The sequence below is a fragment of the Microtus oregoni genome, unplaced genomic scaffold (genome assembly GCF_018167655.1).
Source record: "Microtus oregoni isolate MIOR12 unplaced genomic scaffold, Mior012 000025F_ref0000491, whole genome shotgun sequence".
NCBI lineage: Eukaryota > Metazoa > Chordata > Mammalia > Rodentia > Cricetidae > Microtus > Microtus oregoni.
In genome coordinates this window covers 19,230,994-19,254,918 of record NW_024543084.1, presented here as the reverse complement: position 1 = coordinate 19,254,918, position 23,925 = coordinate 19,230,994, and the positions used below count along the sequence as shown (strand labels likewise).

Genomic DNA, 23,925 nt, shown 5'->3' with positions numbered 1-23,925 from the left:
TTCACTGCTCAGGTGGCCCAGCCACATCAGGGAGCTCCAGGGTCAGTGAGAGATCCTGTCTCAAAAGATAAAGTGGAGAGTAATTGAGAAGGACACCCAACATCTTCGTCCACATGTGTGGCTGCACATCCATCTGTGTATGTGCACACACCTACATGAACACATTGTATACCACATACACATACATGTATACATACCTATACATACAAACACAACACAATAATTAGAGAAATTAAATCTTTTATGCAGCTATGATGGGCTCAGATGGAAAGTGTAAAAGTGCATTAGCAATCTGAAACACTTTGAGGTATTTGAAAAATTTTGCTGGGATTTTGTTGGGCATTGAACTGAATCTGTAGATTGCTTTTCGTAACATTGCCATTTTTACTATGTTAATTTTGCTTACCCAAGAGCATGGGAAACCTTTCCACTTTCTGGTGTGTTTTCAATTTTTTTCTTCAAAGATTTAAAGTTCTTGTCATACAACTCTTTCAGTTGTTTGGTTAGAGTTACTCCGAGATATTTTATGCTATTTGTGGTTATTGTGAAGGGTGTTGATTCTCTGATTTCTTCCCCAGCCCTTTTATCATCTGTGTCCAGTAGGGCTACTGATTTTTTGAGTTAATCTTAGATCCTACTACATTGCTGAAAGTGTTTATGAGTTGTAGAAGTTCCTTGGTAGAATTTTTGGGATCACGTATATAAACTATCATATCTGCAAACAGTGAGAGTTTGACTTCTTCTTTTCCAATTTGTATCTCCTTGATCTCCATTTGTGTTTTATTGCTCTAGCTAGGACATCAAGAACTATATTGAATAGATATGGAGAGAGTGGACAACCTTGTCTTGCCCCTGATTTCAGTGGATTCACTGAGAGTTTCTCTCCATTTAGTTTGATGTTGGCTGTTGGCTTGCTGTATATTGCCTTAATTATGTTTAGGTATGTTCCTTGTATCCCTGCTCTCTCCAAGACCTTTATCATGAAGGAATATTTTATTTTGTGAAATGCTTTTTTTAGCATCTATTGAGATGATCATATTGTTTTTATTTTTCAGCTTGTTTATATAGTGGATTTCGCTGACAGATTTTTGTATGTGGAACCATCCCTGAATCTCTTGGATGAAGCCGACTTGATCATGGTGGATGATGGTTCTGATATGTTCTTGGATTCAATTTGCCAATATTATATTTTGTATTTTTGTATCAATGTTCATGAGTGAGATTGGTCTATAACTCTCTTTCTTAGTAATGTCTTTCTGTGGTATCAATGTAATTGTAGCTTCATAAAAAGGGTTTGGCAATGTTCCTTCTGTTTCTATTGTGTGCAATAATTAGTTCTTCTTTGAAAGGGTGGTTGAATTCTGAACTGAAACCATCTGGTCCTGGGCTTTTTTTGGTTGTGAGATTTTTAATGACTGTTTCTATTTCATCAGCAGTTATAGGTCTGTTTAATTTCCTTCTCTGGTCTTGATTTAATTTTGGTAAGTGATATTTATCCAGAAAGTTGTCCACTTCCTTTAAGTTTTCCAATTTTGTGGAATACAGGTTTTCAAAATATGATCTGATGATTCTCTGTATTTCCTCTGTGTGTGTTGTTATGTCTCTCTTTTCATTTCTGATTTTGTTAATTTGGATATTCTCTCTCTGCCTTTGCTTAGTTTGGAGAAAGGTTTGTCTATTTTGTTGATTTTCTCTAAGAACCAACTCTTTGTCTCATTGATTCTTTGTATTGTTCCCTTTGTTTCTATTTTGTTGATTTCAGCTCTCACTTTGATTATTTCCTGCCATCAGTTCTCTTAGGTGAGTTTGCTTCTTTTTGTTCTAAAGTTTTCAAATGTTCTGTTAATTCACTAGTGAGGGATTTTTTCCAGCTTCATTATGTAGGCATTTAGTGCTCTTAACTTTCCTGTTAACACTGCTTTCATTTTGTCCCATAAATTTGTGTATGTTGTGTGGTCGTTTTCATTGAATTTTAGAAAGTCTTTAATTTCTCCCTTTATTTCTTCCTTGATCCATTGATAATACAGGTGAGCATTGTTTAATTTCCATGTGTTTTTGGGTTTTTGGAATTGGTATTGTTGACTTCTAGTTTTATACCATGGTGATCTGATAAGGTACATTAGGTTATTCCATTTTTTTTGTATTTGTTGAGGTTTGTTTTGTTACCGAGTATGAGATCAATTTTTGAGAAAGTTCCATGAGGTGCTGAGAAGAAGGTATAGTCTTCTCTGTTTGGATGGAATATTCTATAGATGTCTGGTAAGTCTATTTGAGTCATAACATCTGTAATTTCTCCTTTTTCTCTGTTCAATTTTTTGTCTGATTATCTGTCCAGTGGTGAGAGTGGAGTGTTGAAGTCTCCCACTATTAGTGTGTGGGGTTTAATGTATGATTTATGCTTTAGAAGTGTTTCTTTTACATATGAGAGTGCCCTTGTATTTGGGATATAGATGTTCATTATTGAGATTTCCTCTTGATGGATTTTTCCTGTGACTAATATGAAATGATCTTCTTTGTCTCTTTTGACTGATTTTAGTTTGAAGTCTATTTTGTTAGGTATTATGAAAGCTACACCAGCTTGTTTCTTAGAACTGAAAGACCCCCTAAAAGGGTGTCTCACTCCTTGGGGATCCCCCTACCCAAGAACTGAGACCAGTCCACTGGATGAAAAAGCAAGAGGCAGTTTAATGCTTACACAGGTACCTGCAGGTGCTGCAAAGCAGCTCAGCTGGATAAGCTAGCTGAATGAGCACACCGGGCCGAGAATACTTCATGCATTTATAGGGGGTTCAGGGGTTGCATAAAAGACGGCATAGCAAAAAGCATTTCATTGGTTCCTATATATTGGGTGGGCTAGGGTCAAGTTTAGGACAGCGTTGTTTATCCATTTGCAGTTTTATGGAAAACCATAAAATCTAGATAATGCTAAGTTCAGCTCTCTGGGTATTTTGACAGACTGTCACAGTGGTTAGCTGTCTTCCTGTCGTCCCAGTTTCTACAGAGCTAGCTGACTGCAGATATCCTGTACAGCTGAGCTGAGCCCCTCCTGGTTCTGTAAAATTTGTTTTTCTAAGCTTATGTAGGTGACCTAATTTGAACCTTACTACAGGCTGGGACGGGGGTCTTTCAGATCCATTTGATTGGTTTTTTTTTTTTTCCGAACCCTTTACTCTGAGATAATATCAGTTGTTGAGATTGAGATATGTTTCTTGTATGCAGAAGAAAGATGGATTCTGTTTTTGTATCCAATCTGTTAGCCTGTGCCTTTTTATAGGTGAGTTGAGTCCATTTCCATTAAGGGATATTAATGACCAGTGATTGCTATCTCCTGTTAATTTAGTTTTCATTGTTGGTGATGTTAGTTTGTTCATTTTTTCTTTTTTGGGATATGCTGTTATGAGATCATCAATTGTCTGTGTTTTTGTTGGTGTAGCCATCCTCCTTGGGTTGGAGTTTTCTTTCTAGTATTTTGTGTAGGGCTGGGTCTGTGGCTAGGTATTGTTGAAATCTAGATTTGTCATGGAATATCTTGTTTTGTCTTTGCTGGGTATATTAGTCTGGGCTGGCATCTGTGATCTCTTAATGTCTGCATGATGCTTGACAATGACCTTCTGGCTTTCATTGTTTCCAATGAGTAGATTAGGAACATGGGGACCTTGGAGGACGGCTGTAAGGGAGATGGGAGAGGCAGGGAGGGGAGCAGAGAAAAATGTAGAGCTCAACAAAAATAAAAAAAGAAATCTCAAACACCAAATAAACACAAGCCTCACCTACAGAACCCAGTAATAATAATAATAATAATAATAATAATAATAATAATATTCATTTAATTCTAAATTCTTAGAGCATCTGAAACCTGGACCATTGCCTGGTTTCCCAGAACCACCTCAGAGCTCTTGAAGCCTAGTGGGTGATAGGAAGGGGTTGCTGTGAACCTAAAGCTTGTTCCAAATATTTTGAGGAACTGGTTGATCCTTAGGTGTCACTGTCACCTGATAAGATACACCACTGTGTTCAGAGTGGTATAGGTTAGATACACCACAGTGGGGTATATCATACTTTATATGACTGGTTATATGAAAAGTCAAAATAAAATGCTATATGGAAAATATGTAATACTTCCCATATTCCAAACACTTCAATGGACACTTTACTCTTGCTTTAGAGATTTATTTTATTTCAATCATGTATATGTTATGTGTCTGAGTGTGGTTATGTGCACACAAGTGTAGGTGCTCTCAGCTGCTAGAAGAGGGCTCAATCTGGTCATAGGCAGCTGTGTGCCAGAGGATCAGGTTTTTGTGTGAGACTTTGACTCCTAGTAACACCAGATTCTGTACCACAATGTAGGCAGAGGCTGCATGTTTGTTTCTGGGCTGCCCAAACCCAAAATAATCACATAAAATCTGTATTAATTACAATGCTGTTTGGTCCATGGCTTCAGTATATTTCTAGCCAGCTTTTAATCTTAAATTAACCCATTTCTATTATTTTATATTTTCCCAAGAGGCACGTGGTTTACCGGCAAGTTTCCAGTGCGTCTGTCTCCTGCAGCGGGTACATAGTATCTCTTTATCTCCTCCTTCTGTCTCTATATTTCTTTTGTAGCCTGGCTACATTCTATTAAGCCATTGGCTGAAAGCAGCTTCTTTATTAATCAATAGCAACAAAACATTTATAGCATACAGAGGGGAATCCCACATCACTACATAGTCTCACCAGCATGGCCCCCTAAATGTGAGCTGAACAAGGACAACAACAATAGACATGCCAGAGTGAGGGTAAAGACCATGAGGCCTCCATCCTACTGAAGGAACTATGGGTAACTAAGGAATGCTGGTCTCAGGAGAGTCTTTCCCAGGGAAGAGCACTGGTCATCCAATGACAATTGGTCATTCCTAAAAGTTATATGTAAATATATAGACTGAGAAAGTTATATTAGGAATATATGTATATACATACATATGAATAAATACACATATGAATGTAATAACAATGAATGAAAAAGAGGGCATGAATTTGAAAAAGAGAAAGGATGAATTTATGGACTGTTTGGAGAGAGCAAAGGAAAAGCAGAAAATATGATCATATCATAATCTCTAAAATAAAGATATAAATGAAAAGAAAAAATATTAAAAGTAAAAAAGAAGGCTTCTTTCTGGTCATTTTCTTTTCTTTTATCTTTATTTAATTTATTTATTTTTGTTTGTTTTTAAGACAGGATTTCTCTGTTGATTTGGAGATTGTCCTCAAGTTGACTCTGTAGACCAGGCAGGCGTGGACGTGGTCGATATCCTCTTATCTCTACCTCCTGATTGCTGTGATTAACGGGCTGCACTGAACTGCTTAAAAATGCTTGAAGAAAATATATGAATGAGAGTCTGTAAGTTTTGGAAACAGTAAGTATGTGCTTTAATCCTGAAAGATTTACTAATGCTAAGATTTCAAATTTGCTGACTGTAATGTTACAGAATCCTTGGATTTTATCTACTGGAGATTCTCAGTCTCCTTCGAATCTGCATAGTAAGCTGGCCTTTGGTGCCACTGAGTCTTGGCTCTGGACTAGTGTTCTCTGAGGGTGCTATCCTCTTTCCAGTTCCCCAAATACACAACAGGGTGTCCTTCTGGGCACTGAAAATTATCTGCCTTTAAACTCTAATTGTAAGTAGGAAATGAAAACTGCTTTTCTTGGAGAAGTTCATTTACACAGTTACCCAGACTTGGAAAGGTTCCCATAGAAAATACAATACCTACCACGGCCCAATCCAATGAATTCATTAAAAGTGTCACTAGCTCTGATCTGGGTTGCCATGGTGCAGCACTGAGTGAAGGCTTGGACACAGCGTGGGCCTATTTTCACACGGTCTGCTCGCTGCTCACAGGTTTCATAGGCACTATGTCTGGCTCCGTTATAACAACACGTCCTTATCACTGGATGTTTGTATGTAAAAGCTGAAACGATGTCAGTACGCGTGTCCTTACCACCCACAGTCGAAGAGATCTCAAGCGTCAATTTCTCTAACATTAAAGTACTCCCAGATACTCAGGGAAAACAAACATTTAACATAGTTTTAGGGGAGGAAATAATAAAGAACTGATTTGTTCGTGGTAAGGATCTGGCCAATGAAATCCTGAGTTTGTGTGAAGGATCATTTGAGGGGTGAACTGAACCTCCACAGGCATCTTTTCCCCACCCACTGCATTGCAATTAGGGAAACCCCGTGTCTTCTGCTCTCTGGTCTTGAATGCAGTAAACACATTTCTAAACAACCTGTGGACTACCTTGTTCTGTTATTTTCCGTCTCAGGTAATCTGTAGGCTGGAGACTCTCGTCTTGGGCTTCATCTAAGAGTGGGAGAATGGAGTGAGGGAAGAGTAGTCAGTATCATACTGTTGTTATATTTCTTTCCCTGCAATATGACACGTAATATTCTTGGATTTTGGAAACATTAAGAATCGTTTGTTGATTTAACTATTTGACTCGTCGCTAATTGTTTATTTTTCCTAAAATCATGAGCCTAGAAAGATCCTCCATAAGCCAGGCTGCCCTGGGGACTGTACCACTTCTGTTATGAAGAACACTAATCCTCTAGAGCCAGCGGGATTCTTCTGAACTAACAGGCAAGCTGACCTCACACTCCCCAACAGCCACCAAAGCGTTAGAGTACCTTGAATTTTCAGTTCGTGCTGCCGATCACTTACTGGCGTGAGACTTATTTTGAAGGCTTTATCTGTGAGACAGAAAGAGGTGTGGAAGGCATAAAATATTTCTAAAACAGCCCCACGACCTGGTATTCTGTTCCACATCATTGCGGCCCTCTAACAACCTCTAACAAGCACTGACTCCCTGGCCGAATACCCAACCAGGACTTCCCACCACCCTGGCTCCGGGCCTCATCCCCACCTGGGAGTGATTTGCATCAGCTACATTACTGAAAAGAATTACTGGAAAAAAACGTTCTATAAATAAATCGTAGATTGAAGATTACTGTGTTCGTTGACGTCAAAGTGTGTCATTCCCTTGGTAGACGCGTCTTCTCTGTATTTAGCCTGAATCGTCCATCTACCGTATCTGTGGAAGCCAGATGTTTGAAAACATGGAGGGCAACAAAGAGTTTTAATTTATCAAGAGAATCTAAGTAAAAGTTTGGAGGAAAGATATTTCAAAAATAAATGGACATAACTCAACATTTCAAAAATCAAATAAATTGTTTAACAATGGTTTTTTTTATATCGTATTCTTTTCCTACATATTTTGCTTAAATATCACAATTTTGTTTGGACAACTGAATACAATTTTAGAATTTAATTATTCCAGGAATTTATGTTAAATTCACAACATAGTATAAAAATTGATAATAATGTGTCTGGAAAGATGGCATGCCAGTGATGTAAATCACACCTCATCTAAGCAAAATTGTATTTGGAAAGAAGGCGTGGCTTGTTTTAAAGAATAAAACAACCTGTCCAACAACCTTCATCCAAAAACTTTAGTACGGTTGGGCAGTGTTAGCTTATGCCTTTAATTCCAGGACTTTGGGAGGTGGATCTCTGAGTTCCAGCTGAGCCTGTCTACAGAGTGAGGATAGTCGGGGCTACACAGAGAAACTCTGTCTTGAAAGATTGTAGTAATAGGAGCGATGGGCCGCTTCCCTTCTGCCTCAGCTCCCAGCCGCCTGGCTAGCTTATGCCCTGAAATAATTACACAGAAACTGTATTTTTTTAACACTGTCTGTCTGTCTGTCCCATTAGTTCTAGCCTCTTATTGGCTAAATCTCACAGCTTACTTTAACCCATTTCTAATAATGTATGTAGCCCCACGAGGTGTGGCTTACCAGGAAAGATCTTAACCTGTGTCTGTCTGGAGTGGGAAAATCATGGCAACTGACTGACTCAGGCTTCTTTCTCCCAGCATTCTGTTCTGTCTACTCTACCTACCTAATCTTCTGTTCTATCAGGGCCAAGGCAGTTTCTTTATTAATTAGCCAATGAAAGCAACACATAGAAAGCAACACCTACATCAAAAACCAAAGACCAATATTCAAAAGCAAAGAAGCAAAGAAATCAGTATAGTACAGTATACTACACTACAGTGTAGTACAGTATAGTATAGCTGCCCTTGTCTAGTATAGTACAGTATAGTACAGCTGCCCTTGTCCTAGTATAGTACAGTACAGTATAGCTGTCCTCATCTAGTATAGTATAGTACACTATACTACAGTATAGTATAACTACCCCTGTCTAGTATAGTATAGTACAGTACAGTATAGCTGCCCTTGTCTGAGACATTCTGCTCTATGTTCCTTGAGAACAGGGATTGTGAGCACTTGACTTCTATTTGGCAGCTTGCTCTCTTATTGTGAGTTCCACACACAAGCAGTGCTCATTTAACATGTATTTTATAAACCTCTGTATGAGCATGCTCTTAAATCCTTGCATATGAAACCAATAAAACAAAATTTCCTACACACACACATAGGTTTTGACTAAATCTCTGCACCTGCTAGGCATAAGTGCTCTCCCAATAGATCATAACCTAATGCCCTCTCCCCAGAGATAAACACTCTGTTAGGTTGAAAAGGCAAAAAAAAAAAAAAAAAAAAAAAAAAGACAACTGAAGATTGTTTTCTCTTCTAAGTTGATTGCTCTCTCTATATAATGAATGGGTGGGATATTTTGGAAACTTTTTCTGTGTGTGTGTGTGTATGTGTGTGTGTGTCTGTGTATCTATTTACTGAAACATGGTTTCACTATTTGCTGAAGCTTGCAGTAACAACATGTAAGTGATCCTGTTTCTGCAGTGTGCTGGAAATCCGAGACTCCTGGTCTGCTGGGCAGTGCTCTGGTATCTGGGATTCATTTCTGTTCTGCTGAGAAGTGGGCCTAACTTCTACCATCCTTTGGAAGGCTTCACATAGCCACATGTGTGCTGTCATTGGTCAGAGCAGGTGCTCACTTAACCTTTCCTCTGCCCCACAAACAATAGTTCCAGGTGTTTTTTTTTTTTTCAGAAAAAAAGAGGTTATTAATAAACATTTTTACATACTTGGGGTTAGAAGGAATCTGGAAGTCAGGAAAAGACACAGCTCCAGTAAGATTGTTTCCTTGGACCTTGTCAACTTCTGATCCTTCAGGGTCCTTTAGACAAATAAGGAAACGTGCCTGCCTTAGGTCATTTTTCGTTGTTATAAAGTAATACCCATGACCAGATAATTTTTAAAAACTAGAGATTTATCTTGGCCACAGTACTGGAGGCCAGGGTTGTAAGGAGATAACGCTGTGCAGGGAGGAGCTGCTCTTCTTCAACTCTAGATGGAGAAGCAGAACTGTAAGCAAGCGCTTAGGAAGAGTTTACTCATGTGACAAGAAAGCTCTCGCACGGGAACAGCCCTGCTCCGTGCATCTGTCTGTGAGGGAAGCATCACGGGACTAAGCACATACTTACTATGAAAGTTAACACAGTTTCCCGTGTAACTGGCTCCAAGGCATCTCCCAGTGAAAGGACGCCAACCTTTACTGCAGAAGAAGTGATATCATAAAAACCTTGTTGACCGAGGACTATTCTAACTTTTGAAACAAATATCATCAGGGTGAAAATGATTTAAGATACAGTGAGTGACATTGTCAAAGATTAATAATATATTTTTAAAAACATTTTCAATGAGCTAAATCTTGTTCAAAACTAATTGTAGCCCCTAGAGAAAAACTCATATTTAGAAGAAAGTTGTTGGTAAATATATATATTCCTAAACATTCTTTCATTTTAACATAAGTTATTGAGATTTACTTATAGTGAAAACAAAAGTTAACTTATGAAAATATTTATGTTCAACTTGCTGGAAACCTGTGCATAGTATAAAATTAGTTATTTCTGTAATTAACCACATTTATTAGGAATTTCATAACAAAAAGTGAGCTCCGAGTAGGTTGTATGAGAACAAATGATACTGCCTTACATTAGGGCTGGAGGGTCAAGGGACAAACTAATGTTTGGTTCAGATAGCATACACTCTCCTGCTTATGAAAACTAGTAAGGCTCCAAATTAGCTTTTCCCGTGATATGCTGTGATCGTGTGATTATGTTGTATCTGTTGGCCCAGGTCCTGTGATTGTTCTGTCCTCATTAAAAGAATAGAGGTGACATTGCAGAACTGCTGGTCCTTGCACATCCTAGGCAAGCACTCTGTATGGAAACACATCTCTTTGTTTCCTTCCTAAGTAGCCCAGGCTAGCCTGTGATTCGCAACCTCCTCTCATCAGCCTCCCTGGTTGTGGGATCACAGAAACCCACCACCAAGCCCTGTGAGACCTCCACTCTCTAAACACTGTGGGTCTCACAGCTGATTCGTGCTTAATTTTCTCCTTCTTTTCATTTCATGGATGTAGGTACACAGAGCCAGGTGGCGGCTCTTAGTGTATCAGAGACAAGAGCAATAAAATGTGTTTATTGATGCCACGACTTATTTGCAATTACTGCTTTGTGCTAGACAATGAGTTAAGAGTGGTGATCAAAAGGATCGTCTGGAGGCAGTACCATCCCGGACTTCAAACTCTATTACAGAGCTACAGTATTGAAAACAGCTTGGTATTGACATAAAAATAGAGAAGTCGATCAATGGAATCGAATAGAAGACCCGGACTTTAACACACAAACCTATGAACACCTGATTTTCGATAAAGGAGCTAAAAGTATACAATGGAAAAAAGAGAGCATCTTCAACAAATTGTGCTGGCAAAACTGGATGTCAATCTGTAGAAGAATGAAAATAGATCCATATCTATCACCATGCACAAAACTCAAGTCCAAATGGATTAAAGACCTCAATATCAGTCCGAACACACTGAACCTGATAGAAGAGAAAGTGGGAGGTACTCTACAACAGATGGGCACAGGAGATCGCTTCCTACGTATAACCCCAGCAGCACAGACATTAAGGACAACATTAAATAAATGGGACCTCCTGAAACTGAGAAGCTTCTGTAAAGCAAAGGACACTGTCGCTAAGACAAAAAGGCAACCTACTGACTGGGAGAAGATCTTCACCAAATCCGCAACTGACAAAGGTCTGATCTCCAAAATTATAAAGAACTCAAGAAACTAGATTGCAAAATGCTAATCAACCCAATTATAAAATGGGGCACTGAGCTGAACAGAGAATTCTCAACAGAAGAACTTCAAATGGCCAAAAGGTCATGCTCAACTTCCTTAGTGATCAGGGAAATGCAAATCAAGACAACTTTAAGATACCATCTTACACCTGTCAGAATGGCTAAAATAAAAAACACCAATGATAGCCTTTGCTGGAGAGGCTGTGGAGAAAGGGGTACCCTCATCCATTGCTGGTGGGAATGCAAACTTGTGCAACCACTTTAGAAAGCAGTGTGGCGGTTTCTCAGAAAATTCGGGATCAACCTACCCCTGGACCCAGCACTACCACTCTTGGGAATATACCCAAGAGATGCCCTATCATACAACAAAAGTATATACTCAACTATGTTCATAGCAGCATTGTTTGTAATAGCCAGAACCTGGAAACAACCTAGATGCCCTTCAATGGAAGAATGGATGAAGAAAGTATGGAATATATACATATTAGAGTACTACTCAGCAGTAAAAAACAATGGCTTCTTGAATTTTGCATGCAAATGGACAGAAATAGAAAACACTCTCCTGAGTGAGGGAAGTCAGACCCAAAAAGAGGAACATGGGATGTACTCACCCATAATTGGTTCCTAGCCATAAATAAAGGACATTGAACTTATAATTAGTGATCCTAGAGAAGCTAAATAAGAAGGTCAACCCAAAGAAAAACATATATTCATCCTCCTGGATTTTAACCTTCATCAGGCAATGAAAGGAGACAGAGACAGAGACCCACATTGGAGCACCGGACTGAAATCCCAAGGTCCAAATCAGGAGCAGAAGGAGAGAGAGCACGAGCAAGGAACTCAGGACCGCAAGGGGTGCATCCACACACTGAGACAATGGGGATGTTCTATCAGGAACTCACCAAGGCCAGCTGGCCTGGGTCTGAAAAAGCATGGGTTAAAACCCGACTTGCTGAACATAGCAGAAAATGAGGACTACTGAGAACTCAAGAACAATGGCACTGGGTTTTGATCCTACTGCACGTACTGGCTTTGTGGGAGCCTAGGCAGTTTGGATGCTCACCTTACTAGACCTGGAAGGAGGTGGGTGGTCCTTGGACTTCCCACAGGGCAGGGAGCCCTGACTGCTCTTTGGGCTGACGAGGGAGGGGGACCAGATTGGGGGAGGGGAAGACAAATGGGAGGCGGTGGCGGGGAGGAGGCAGAAATCTTTAATAAATAAATAAATAAACAAATATACATTAGAATCAAAGGGTAGCGCTGACAAAAAAAGAGAGTGGTGAGCAAGACTGATATGCATGCCCTCTGATGCTTAGGAGAGGAGAAACACAGTTATCTAGGTTCCCTGGGGCACTGGGTGCTGCAGAACACACGCCCTTGGATTTGGAGAGAAGAAAAGCGAGGACTGGGGATGTTTCTAAGTGCTGGAGCACTTGCCTGGGATGTAGGAGGCCCTGGACTTATCCCGAGCACTGACAAGGAGGAGAGAGAGGAAATGTGCTGGGGGTGGCAGGCCAAGCTGCAGTTGCTGGTTCCTGAAGGTATCCGTGTATGCGGGTGCTACCAGCAAGAGTTACTGAGTCAAAGAAAAAGATAAAAAATGCACCATGGAGAAGTAACACTGCATCCACCTCCATGTGTGTGAGAAGTATTAGAAAAAGCAACTAACTTGAGTCCACAGCTGAGGGGGGACATAGCAGAGAAGGGACTTGGGAAAGAGGGTGGGACCCAGGCTGTGCAGAACTGAAGGACTCTGGACAATATTCTAAGGTCCTTTATCCTAGAAAGCCTTGGAGACTAAGCCTTTATTCTAAGATACTTAAGCTAATAATCCTTCAAGTGTCTTCACATTAAATACATCAGTAGGATAAGGTCTTTAGATTGTTCTTATAGCAGAGACCACTATCTCATATAAGAAGTCGTCTTGTTGAAGTGAGATCAACAGTTCTGGCAATGACTCACTGTCTGAGCTTGCGACAACATCCTGACCCCGTCTAGGTCTTTCCTTTGTAACCCAACATAACAGGTGGCCCTGCTGAATGTGTTGATTATCATACAGCCCCATTCACCTCACCATGGACATCATCAGCATCCACCAAAATTAGAAGGTCTCTGCTCTGCACAAAATTGAACATCAAAACAAAACATGACAGTCCCTCTTGTCTCTGTCAAGCAGGCAACCAAAGTACCATGAATGAACAACCTTCCTGCTCCTTCCTGCAATGTACATCTTCCCTAAATTCATCTCTAATTGTCCTATGATGGCAAGTGGCAGGGAGAAAGATAGAAGGTTTTCCAAGCAATGTTGACTTTTCCTATATCTTATTTGCAATTCATGAGGGGAAATGTAGATTTTCCTCAGTCACAGTGTCTTTCCTGCCATTACCCTCAACAGGAAAACTATAAATATGAAACCATGCATAACAGACACTTTCTCAGGTGACTCGCCGTGGACAATCAGCACTTGGGCACCTCTGTAATGTACGTTAGTCTCTGCCAAGGTCTAATCCTTTACACAGGGCTTCTTTTTCCATCCGAGCGACTAGCTACTGAATTCAAGATTATTTTACAAAGAAGATCTTAAGATAAATTATTTCCCAGTGCCAAAATTGTATTTGCAATCATGTCTTCTCTATTTTTGATGGATAAATTCTCTGACAGGAAAGATAAAGTAATCATTGGTTATGTTATTAATTTACTAATTCCATTATAAATTACAAGTGAAAATGCTATGTGAGAATATAAAAGTCATGAGGATTTGAGTTTCTCATGAGTTAGTAGAAACTGGTCTACACTCAATTTCAGATGTTCAAAGTTGTACATCTTTATGTCATTCTCCCTTGGAAGAAGCATCAGATACTCTACCGTGCTGCTGCGGAGTGTACACAGGCTTGTCAGTGTGGACGAAGAGAGAGCCATTGTCATAGAGGATTGGCCGTTTTTCTGATTTTGAAAAATGCTTTGACACGACTTCCAAATACACATATGAAAATGAGCTTTGTCCTTGAGACAACTGTTTGTCCTGAATCTGAAGAACAACAAACAAACATGAAGGTGTGAAAGTGTGATTGTGAAGTCCTAAAGCGTGCTGATCTTGTAGAGAAAAACCACTGCAAACTGTAAGAACAAAATCAAACTTGTTGTTGGTTTTTGTTTGTTTATTTGGCTTGGTTTTTGTTTTTTTGAGACAGGTTTTTGTTTTTGTAGCATTGGAGATGTCCTGGAACTAATTCTTGTAGACCAGGCTGACCCTGACCTAACAGAAATTCACCTGTCTGCCTCCCAGGTTCTGGGTTTAAAGGCGTGTGTCACCACCACCTGGCTACAAAATTGAGCTTGTGCATTGCATAATTTTAAAGAGACACTGGAGACAGGGCTCAGGAGTTAAGAGCACTGGTGGCTATTCCAGAGGACAAAGGTTCAGTTCCCAGCACTCACGTGGCAGCTCAAATCACCTGACTCCTTTACCAGGAACCCTACTTCCTTTTCTCTCCTCTGTTATTGCATGCTGTGGTGCCCAAATACACGTGTAGGCTTAATACCCATTAACAGGAAATTGTAAAAAATGATAATGAGCCTATAATGGTGCATGTCTTTAATGCAAGCATTCAGGAGGCAGAGGAAGGCAAATCTCTGTGAGTTCAAGTCCAGCCTGGTCTTCATAGCTATTTCCTGACCAGACAAAGCTAGATTACAAGATTACTATCTTGTATGTCAAATTGTCTTGTTGGAGTCAGATCAACAGTTTTGGCAATAGCACTGTATCTACGAAGGTGGCAACATTCTCACCCACTCTAGGTTGTTCCTTTCTATGCCTTGTCTGGAAAACAGTAAATAATAATAATAATAATAATAATAATAGCACAGTATAGCACTAATGAAACTGAGGCAGGAAGATCTTGTTTTCAAGTCTATTCATGGTAAGAATCTGTCTTATAAACATAACCAAACAGCAAAACTAACTAAAACCACTATAGGAACAATAATTGAAAATTAGTTTTGCCAAAATCCCTTCATAGTCTGACATTATAATAAATGTTAACATTTTTGAGACAAATTATTTCTAGAATAAAGAACTTTTAAAACTAAGTACTAAAACTAAAACAAACAAAAGTCTAAGCAAGTTAGGCAATAAATTGGCTAATGAAATGATCACACAGGTCATAAACAGAGAAGCACAGAGGACTGGTGGTCATGTGGAAATCTGTTGACATCTTTACCATCTGGAGAGCGTCAATGACACTGAGATTCCATCTCACTGCAGGAGGAACAGCTATCATTGAGAATGGTAACAGAACAAAGAATGCCGGGGAAGATGTAGGAGCAGGGAATCCTTATGCATTGCTAGATGGAGTGACAATTGGTGCAGGCAGAAGGAAAACCAGTGTGGGAGTTCCTAAACATAGAGCTACCTCTGGCCCAGCTGCAGCACTTGGGAGTCTCCGAGGAGGGATAAAAGCCAACATAGTGAAAGAGGCTTGCACTATTCATCATCCTCATCATTGCACTGTTCATGATTCCTAGGCTACAGTGACAGTCTGCTTGTCCATCAGCAGCTAAGTGGACACAGGAAATGCAATACATATGGGGAATTTTATTCAGCCACAAAGGACAAAACTGCCGGGAAATGGATGCAACGGGAGGTCTCTATAGAAAGTGAAAGAAGCAGGACTCAGAAGGCAAATACTGCACATTTTCTGTCACTGTGCACACATAACACAAAGATTGTGTACATACACACACGTGAAATAAGAGGAGACGAGAAAAGGGAGAGTGGACGAGGTTGGGTGAGGTAGAGATGGGGGAGAGTCTTTTGTTTTGTGTTAATTTTATTGGTTAAATAAAGAGACTGTCTTAGCCCTCTAATAGGACTGAAAATTAGGTAGGCAGAGTAAACAAAACAGAATTTTGGGAAAAAGAAGTCGAGTGAGGAGTCGCCATGATTCTCCCACCCGACACAGACACACGTTAAAATCCTCCCTGGTAAGCCACCTCATGGGCTACACAGATTATTAGAAATGGGTAAGATCAATATGTAAGAGCTAGCCAATAAGAGGCTGGAACTAATGGGCCTGGCAGTTTTTAAAAGAATACAGTTTCTGTGTAATTATTTCTGGTAAAGCTAGCCGGGTGGCAGGAAACAGCCTGGCCGTTCATAATACAACAGAGTGACAAATACAACAAGGTGGTCAATACAGTCAAAGAACATGACACATTTGCAAGAAGCTGTTTTTATGAAACCCATTAGTGTCTTCAATGGACATGCGCAAAATATAGAAGTTTCTAACCAGTACCAGTCTGAACAAATATTTCTCAATGAATGACAGTTATTTAAGCAGTTTGTCCCTACTACCCTTGTGTGTTTCCAGAGAGTTGCTGGCTGCAGCAGTCAGCAGTCCCCCAGCATGGGAACTCTGTGTACAACTGGGGAATATTGAGCTTTAACATATACTCAACAGCCCGTGTGCACATTCAGTTAGCAACTCCTTTTCTAATTTCACCTCAAGATATTTCCTGTTCATCTCCAAACGTTTTCACAGAGAAGAGTTTATTTTTAAGGATGTGGGCATGGTGCACTTGGCTCAAAATCAAATGTAATTTTTTGCACAGAGTTTGGCGTTTCACTCATCACTCCCCCTGTTACCATCTCACAACCACACAGCTATGGAGCAACAGTAACGACTACAGTTTTACCAAGGCTCAACCTTTGCGCAAATTTTACCAAAAAAAAATGTTAAAAAGGAAGAATAAGTACATACTGTTAATAGTGTCAAGTTTTGGAATTTATTTTCTGGAGATAAATTAACACAGCCTGAAGAGTAGGTCACTTTTCTATCAGGATAACTTCTTATAGAGATTGTCACATCAAATGCTTCAGTGTAGCCATGAGCTTGAATTACAACATTTTCAGATGCTCCGACCTGGAAGACTTTGGGTGCTGAAATGACGAAGCTGTTCAAACAATAAAAGAAAAGGTTTGTTCGTTTTGCATGTTTTCTTATACTTTTGATATTTTCTCTTTCACTGAAGATTAATTTTGAATACAGGTTACGCAGTAGTGGCGCATGTCCTTAATCCCAGCACTCAGGAGGCAGAGGAAGGTGTTTCTCTGACTGTGAGGCCAGCCTACTCTACAGAGTTAATTCCAGAACAGCCAGGGCTACACAGAGAACCCACGAGTTTAAAAATATCAAACTAAAATTATATTTTGAAAGTCAAAATTTATTACGATGGAAAACTAAACTTTCCAGCATGAAACAGGTTGTAATTAAACCCCAATAACAGCAAAGATGTTGGTGTCCGTTTAGAAAGGCAGTAATCAAGATGTAAAGGCACCAAGAACAATGGCCTGAGTTTGATCCTGGAAACCCACATAGTAGAGGGAGAGAACTAACTCTTTTTAGGTGTCCTTTAATGGGCATGCGTTTCCCCCCCCCATACACAAATAAATACATATTTTGAAATACTGGTTGAGGAGCTTCCCTTTAGATAAACTTTGGTCCATATTGGGGCATCAGTAAAACAGTCTTCGCATGAGAGGAAATTTCTTCTTGTGTATGTTCTCTGCACTCTCAGAAGCTCAGGCCGCTGAATCTGCACAGGAAGGTATCACTAGGGTTGTTTGAATCAATCAAAGTGATCAACTACTGTGCTGTCCATGGCACACTTCCTCATGGTCTGGGAGATAGGAAAGACTTTCATAACATGGGCTATTGGGGTAGAGCAGGAGAATCTGAATACCCCTGGACAAGAATCATGAGAGTCCAGGTCCCGGGGTTTAATCTGAATGTCCCTGAGATGCAATTGCTTGTCTGTCGAAACAGAATAACAAAGGTAGTTAACATAGTGAGGTGAGTGTGGCCTTGCAGTGAAATCTCAGAGTAGACACGTGTGAAAGCTTATGGTATTAGCCCACGTTTTTTTACACTTGTATTTCCAGAGATGCATTTGTGACAAAGACAGGAGAGGATTGATGTGCTAACCAGGAGAGCCCAGTAAAAGTCCTCTCTTCTAGCAGTGTGACCTTTGGCAAGTGACCTCTGTCTGGATTTCCTGACATACGTGGACTGAGCAGGCTCTGCTTATTAAAAAAAGGCCTAGAGTACCAGCTAGCAGGGGGCACAAGGCAGAGGTTCACATGGGCATATGATCGGAGACCAGCCTAGACAACATTGTGAAACCTCATCTTAAAACAAACAACAGAGAAGAATAAGTTCAGTGAGGAAGCATTCGGTTAACCGCCAATCCTAAAATGATCACAGTATTTACAAGAACAGGATTCTGGCAGCAATAAAATTGTGAAAAATTTGTTTATGATGTAGATGTTATTACAAACATAGTGTTTCATTTTTTTCTATAGTGCAAATACATCATGACCCACTATAAAATATTCTTATACATCATTATTAAAATGAAGTTATGATTGTTTGTGATGATTGGTTTTATAAGATCACTGTAGTTGACTTAACACCAACTTATCTGAACTTAGATCAAGAAAAGCACAAACTAAGCACCAAGTACAAGTAGGAAATAACTGCCAATAAAATTGATGATCTCGGTTTCACTCTGCATTTTTGCTGTCTATTAAATGAATAATCATCTCTGTCATTGTTAATGGTATCCGTCTCATGGGATCAGTGTTGTTACTGCTCACCAAATCCAGACGTGTCCACGGCTCTCATGGTCGGCTGAGACTACCCACTCATTATGTTAGGAGGGGACAGTTATTGTCAAATCGATACAGCTCTGAGTCTCCTTTTCACTCACCACAGGTAAGACGCCCAGGAAAGTCAAGATGGCCCATTTTACTTACGTTTGTTCTTGTCCCCAAGTTTTGCTCAGGAAAATTAAAAAGCAAAGTGCTAACCAAAGGCCCATGGCTGAAATTGGCATAAACCAATGGGATTCAACCTTCTTAGAGCTACTTTTAAGTAAACTGTGTTGAAGAGTTTGGGCAAATTAGTTTTCTGATTAATTATTAACATCAGAGAAGAAGATCTCTAAATGAGAAAGTTAAAATCAGGAATGGGCACATGAGGCTGTATTAATGAACACAAAACATGTTTTAGCATCCTGTCACGTCCAGTAATAAAGACAGGGGTGGTTGACATCAACTTAGACCCAGGGACTTGTTTTTATGAGTACATGTAAAAGGTCCTAACCTGGGTGCTTGCCACAGTACAGGAAGGCTCAGCGCTGGGAGCCAGGAGCTGCTTTCCTCTGACTTTCTTCTCTCAGCCAGGTCCTTTGTGCTGACACCCTGCTACCTTTAAACTTGATTCTGGCAGGTTTCATTTGTCTCTGAGATTGACGGAAGACTCACTTGGATTTCATTTTAAATGGATGGTTTTAGAATGAGTTTGGCCAACACTCAGGTGGCAGAGGCAGGCAGATTTCAGTGAGTTCACGACCAGCCTGATATACAGAACAAGTTCCAAGACAGGCACAGGTTCACAGAGATACTCTCTCTTGGAAAACCTAATAAAGAAAAAATAGATTATAGGTAGACAGACAGATAGATAGATGGATGGACAGATGGTTGTATGAATGGACAGACAGAAGGACAGACATAATCTATATGTATATATGAATGGATAGATAGATAGATAGATAGATAGATAGATAGATAGATTTATAGACAAACAAATAGAACAAGTCTGACCTGAAGAAGCGGTAGTAGCATCCCTGGTAGTGCTGAGAGCCAAGGGTAACTAGGTCTGTAGAGATGGTCTAAGGACTAGATCCATGGTCCATCCCAGTCTAGAGAAGAAGTAGTGTAGTAGATGGAAAAGGGTTGTGTTGGCTTGGAAATCCTGTAGAACTGGCTGGTTTTGAACTCAGAGTTGACTGTTCTGTGCCTCCAGAGTGCTGGGATTTGAGCAAGTCCAACTACATCTCATAAGAGTTGATTTTCAAGACTCATTTCCAATTAAGTAAATTTAAGCAAAAGATAATTTTTAAAATTTCATTAAATTTACATTTATATATTATGTTTATTAGAAAATTGATTTAGATTTTCTTTTGTTAATCATTAGTACATTTGTATATGATCTGTTTTGTATTTTATGGTAACAACAGAAATGCCCAAGAGCTAGACTGCTGAGCATGCTCAAGGCCTGGGTTTGGCCCCAGCCTCACACGACTGTCAGGTGTGATAGAGTACACCTGTAGTCACAGCACTCAGGAGGTAGAGGCAGGAGGATTGGAAATTGTAGGTCATCCTCAGGCACTAGTGAGTTTGAGACCATCCTGGGCGACATGAGACCCTGTCTACAATAATACTAATGATAATAGTGTTGATGATGAAAATGCAGAGATGTCTAAACACAGTCCTGTAACTCAGAATTTTGGTCACACTGACAATGGCATCTTTACCGTATTAGTAAGGTTCTATTTAGCAGTAGTTTAATCATGAATTTGTCAAAGAAAAAGGAGTGGGCCAGGCGGTGGTGGCGCACGCCTTTAATCCCAGCATTCGGGAGGCAGAGGCAGGTGGATCTCTGTGAGTTTGAGACCAGCCTGGTCTACAGAGCTAGTTCCAGGACAGGCTCCAAAGCCACAGAGAAACCCTGTCTCGAAAAACTAAAACCAAAAAAAAAAAAAAAAAAGAAAAGAAAAAAAAGAAAAAGGAATGGGAAGAAAAATTCTATACACTATATCACTAACAGTAGTGTTCTTTTTATACAGAGCATCACAATGGAAAACATCCACACTGCCATCCAAATAGCTATCTCATTCATTTCCAAAGAAACCTGTAAAATGATTAAGCTAGGTTGCAAAAGATGAGTAAGATTAAAGCAAACAGTGCTTCTGTAATCACTTTCGGGAAACAAAACCCAAGAGTGTAAGGACCGCCCAAGGGACACATATCAGCTTTACTTCAAGTGCCAGCAGTGGGCGCTGTCTGTGGTAGGAGAGCAAACACTAGGGAGCGCTGTTCTCAGACCACTGCTGTGGGAAGTGTTTACAGGATGACAGGCTCAGTAAGTCATGGGCTCAACTCTTTGAACCAATCAGTTTAATCCAGCTGTCTTCTAAATGTTGTTCAAACACGGGCTTTCTTCAGGGTTTAATATGTCTTCTGTGCACAAATCTTTGATTGTTGTGTGTGGTTCACTCTTGTTTTTGAACAAGTATTACATTTCTTTCTTTTTCTTTCTCTATTTCTTTCTTTCTCTCTCTCTCTCTGTCTCTCTCTCTCTGTGTGTTTCTCTGTGTGTCTTTCTATGTCTGTCTTTCTGCCTCTCTCTCTCTCTCTCTCTCTGTCGTTTTTAAGACAGAGTTTCTCCTATAGCTCTGAGGAGATGCTCAACTCTGCTAGAAACCTGAGGGTCACTGAACCTCCTGTAAATGTCACCTGACTTTTGGGGACCAGATGTCTTTGCTTAGACTGCTGTCTAATTTTTATGTCAACTTGACACAAACTAGGGCTATCTGTTAAAAGGGAATTTCATTTGGGAACTCCCCTCATTAAAATGGCCGGTGGGCAAAACTGTGGGGCATTTTCTTGATAGAAAATGGATGTGAGAGGGTCCAGTCCATTGTGTGCAGTGCCATACTTGGGCAGGTGGTTCTGTGAGCTGTATAACAAAGCAGGCTGAGCAAGCTATGGGGAACAAGCCAGTGAGCAGCATCCCTCCATGGCCTCTGCCTCATCTCCTCCCTCCAGATTCCTGCCCTGCTGGGGCTCCTGCCCTGACTTCCCACAGTGATGGACTGTGATGTGGAACTGTAATCTGACCTGAACTCCCCCAGCCATGTTTTGCCTTTGCCAGAAACCTGTGCGACATCCTGGTCCTCAAGTCTATCATGGTCTGTGTCCTGCTCGGTTCTCCTGTATTCACTTTCTTCATTGTTATTAAGTGGCTGTGAAGTGAAGGGGCTCCTGGAGGGTGTGTCTGCCAAGTGAGCACTCTTTCCTTTCTTATTTCATACTTATTTACTAAAGAGAAACAGTCTAGAAATAACCTATTAACAGAAACCACAGGCTTGCTTTTCTGAACAAAGTGTCTTAATGTATGATTTTCAAGGTGAAATAACTTGTACAGAGGAATTATCATTGGGCTCTAAATGAGCAGAGTCCCAGTATTCTGTGTGTTGCTGTTAGAAGTTCAGCTCACCACACTGTTGGCCTCCACTGCCTGCTGCCTGGTTAGCATAGGAGAGCTGGAGTGATCCGTTCCTGCCCCCTGGAGTCCATGCAGTCTGCGGACAACCAGAGGCACAGGGCTGTCTCCCCTGAACCAGAATCTTTCTAAATGGGGAACTGACAAAGATGTAAGTTTTATTTAGCAGTGGTGGGCTGTCACAGGGGTTTGTTCTTCAAGATGATTTTGGTTTCAAATCCAGTCTTATGCCTCAATAGTGTTATTATTAACTTATTTATAGCATATACCTGTAGTGATGAGGCAGCTAGCCTGCTTTTTTTCCTGCCCGGCTTCCACATGGTGAGCTCGACACCCGAAATAACAACACACAAACGGTATTCATTTAAATACTGCCTGGCCCATTAGGTTCTAGCCTCTTACTGGCTAACTCTCACATCATGATTAACCAATTTCTATTAGTGTGAGTAGCACCACGAGTTGGTGGCTTACCAGGAAGATTCAGCATGTATGACCTGACGCTGGCTCCATGTGTCAGACCTGGAGAGGAGAGACATGGCATCTGGCTCACTTCCCTTCTTTCCAGCATTCTGTTCTTTCTACTCTGCCTTTCTAAATTCTGCCCAATCAGGCCACGCAGTTTTCTTTATTAATTAACCAATGAAAGCAACAGATAGAAAGAAGATACTGCCACATCATATACCCACAAGACATGTCTTCAGAAATATGAGGTATGTGTGCATTCCCACTATCTGTGCCTACAACCCCGGCACAACCACATTTACTTAGGAGCCTTCCCCAGCAACTGTGTGCAAGGGGACCTGGGAATTCAAGTTATTTCCAGTTGGGGGACTTAAAGCAAATTACCTCTTATTATCCAGGTGCCTTGGTGTCCTACGTATATATATTTGAATCATATTAAATATATTTAGTTTAAAGTATGTTCCCCAAAAGCAAGAATGATAAAGATATTCTCAGTGTATACAGAGCAGAGTCACTCCAGGTGAGCAAGAGCAGGGCAGTCCGGCCAACTACCCCATATGCGCTTCCAAGTCCCATGGAGAAATCCATGTGGAAGCCCTGGGGTTGCTGACACAGGGTTTATAAGCCTTTGATGTAAACCACAAACAATTTCTTTCAAGTGTTCCCGTTCATTTCGTTCTTGTTACTTCCCTTCACCAACTTGAGCAAATACAAGATAAAGTCAGTTTTTCATTGCTCAGACTTAGACAAATTTATCTGCTATACTTTTGATCTAAAGTGTCCCCCAAACGGCTATTGCCAAAACCTTGCTCCGGGTGGTCCTGGTGAAAGTCAATGTGTCACAAAGCAAAACCAAAAGTCGTGAATCTGGGGAATAACTGGTAATGTCTAGAGGGCAATACTGAACTTGGAGTAACCAGAATACAGCATGTAATTGTACAATATTGTCAAATAGCAAAATTAAAATAGATTAAAGAGTAATATTTCATAAGACTAAGAAAAATAAAACATCTTTTCTTCACAGTGGTGTTTCTGGGAGTCGGGGAACTGGTTTATTTGTCTGTTGTTTGGTGAGACAAGGGTGCCTCCACAGCAGCAGAAGCGGCTCCTCAGAGCTGAGTTACTTTAGAGACTGGAGAATTGTGTTATGTTCCGGGAAATCCTGAAATTTTTATTCTCTTGCTCAGTTTCCCCATGGCTGTAACTGCAGGCAAACGAGTCCTTTTCT

At 40.4% G+C, this 23,925-nt stretch overlaps 1 protein-coding gene across 2 annotated transcripts; it reads right to left on the bottom strand.

The window, feature by feature from the left end:
* Nucleotides 1-5,175: 5,175 nt before the first annotated feature.
* On the bottom strand, nucleotides 5,176-19,029 carry LOC121463038 (complement C5-like). Of its 2 annotated transcripts, XM_041675072.1 has the most exons (10): nucleotides 18,923-19,029; nucleotides 16,869-17,061; nucleotides 13,975-14,137; nucleotides 9,446-9,516; nucleotides 9,047-9,138; nucleotides 6,990-7,072; nucleotides 6,669-6,731; nucleotides 6,283-6,345; nucleotides 5,755-5,952; nucleotides 5,176-5,355 (listed from the first exon to the last, which is right to left on the bottom strand). In XM_041675072.1, exons 1-10 carry the CDS (start codon nucleotides 19,000-19,002, stop codon nucleotides 5,213-5,215), a joined length of 1,149 nt encoding a protein of 382 aa, XP_041531006.1. In that variant the 5' UTR covers nucleotides 19,003-19,029; the 3' UTR covers nucleotides 5,176-5,212. The 2 variants fall into 2 exon arrangements, with proteins under 2 accessions (XP_041531006.1, XP_041531007.1); XM_041675073.1 differs by lacking the exon at nucleotides 5,755-5,952.
* Between the last annotated feature and the right edge of the window lie 4,896 nt (nucleotides 19,030-23,925).

Excerpts from the sequence above, each read along its gene's own strand:
- LOC121463038 (XM_041675072.1), bottom strand. The coding sequence starts at position 19,002 with ATGCCAATTTCAGCCATGGGCCTTTGGTTAGCACTTTGCTTTTTAATT. Across the intron at positions 6,732-6,989 it reads CTTTGACGTCAACGAACACA|ATAAAGCCTTCAAAATAAGT; the intron begins GTAATCTTCAAT and ends TCTGTCTCACAG. Across the intron at positions 5,953-6,282 it reads ACGGAAAATAACAGAACAAG|CTTTTACATACAAACATCCA; the intron begins GTAGTCCACAGG and ends ACATCGTTTCAG.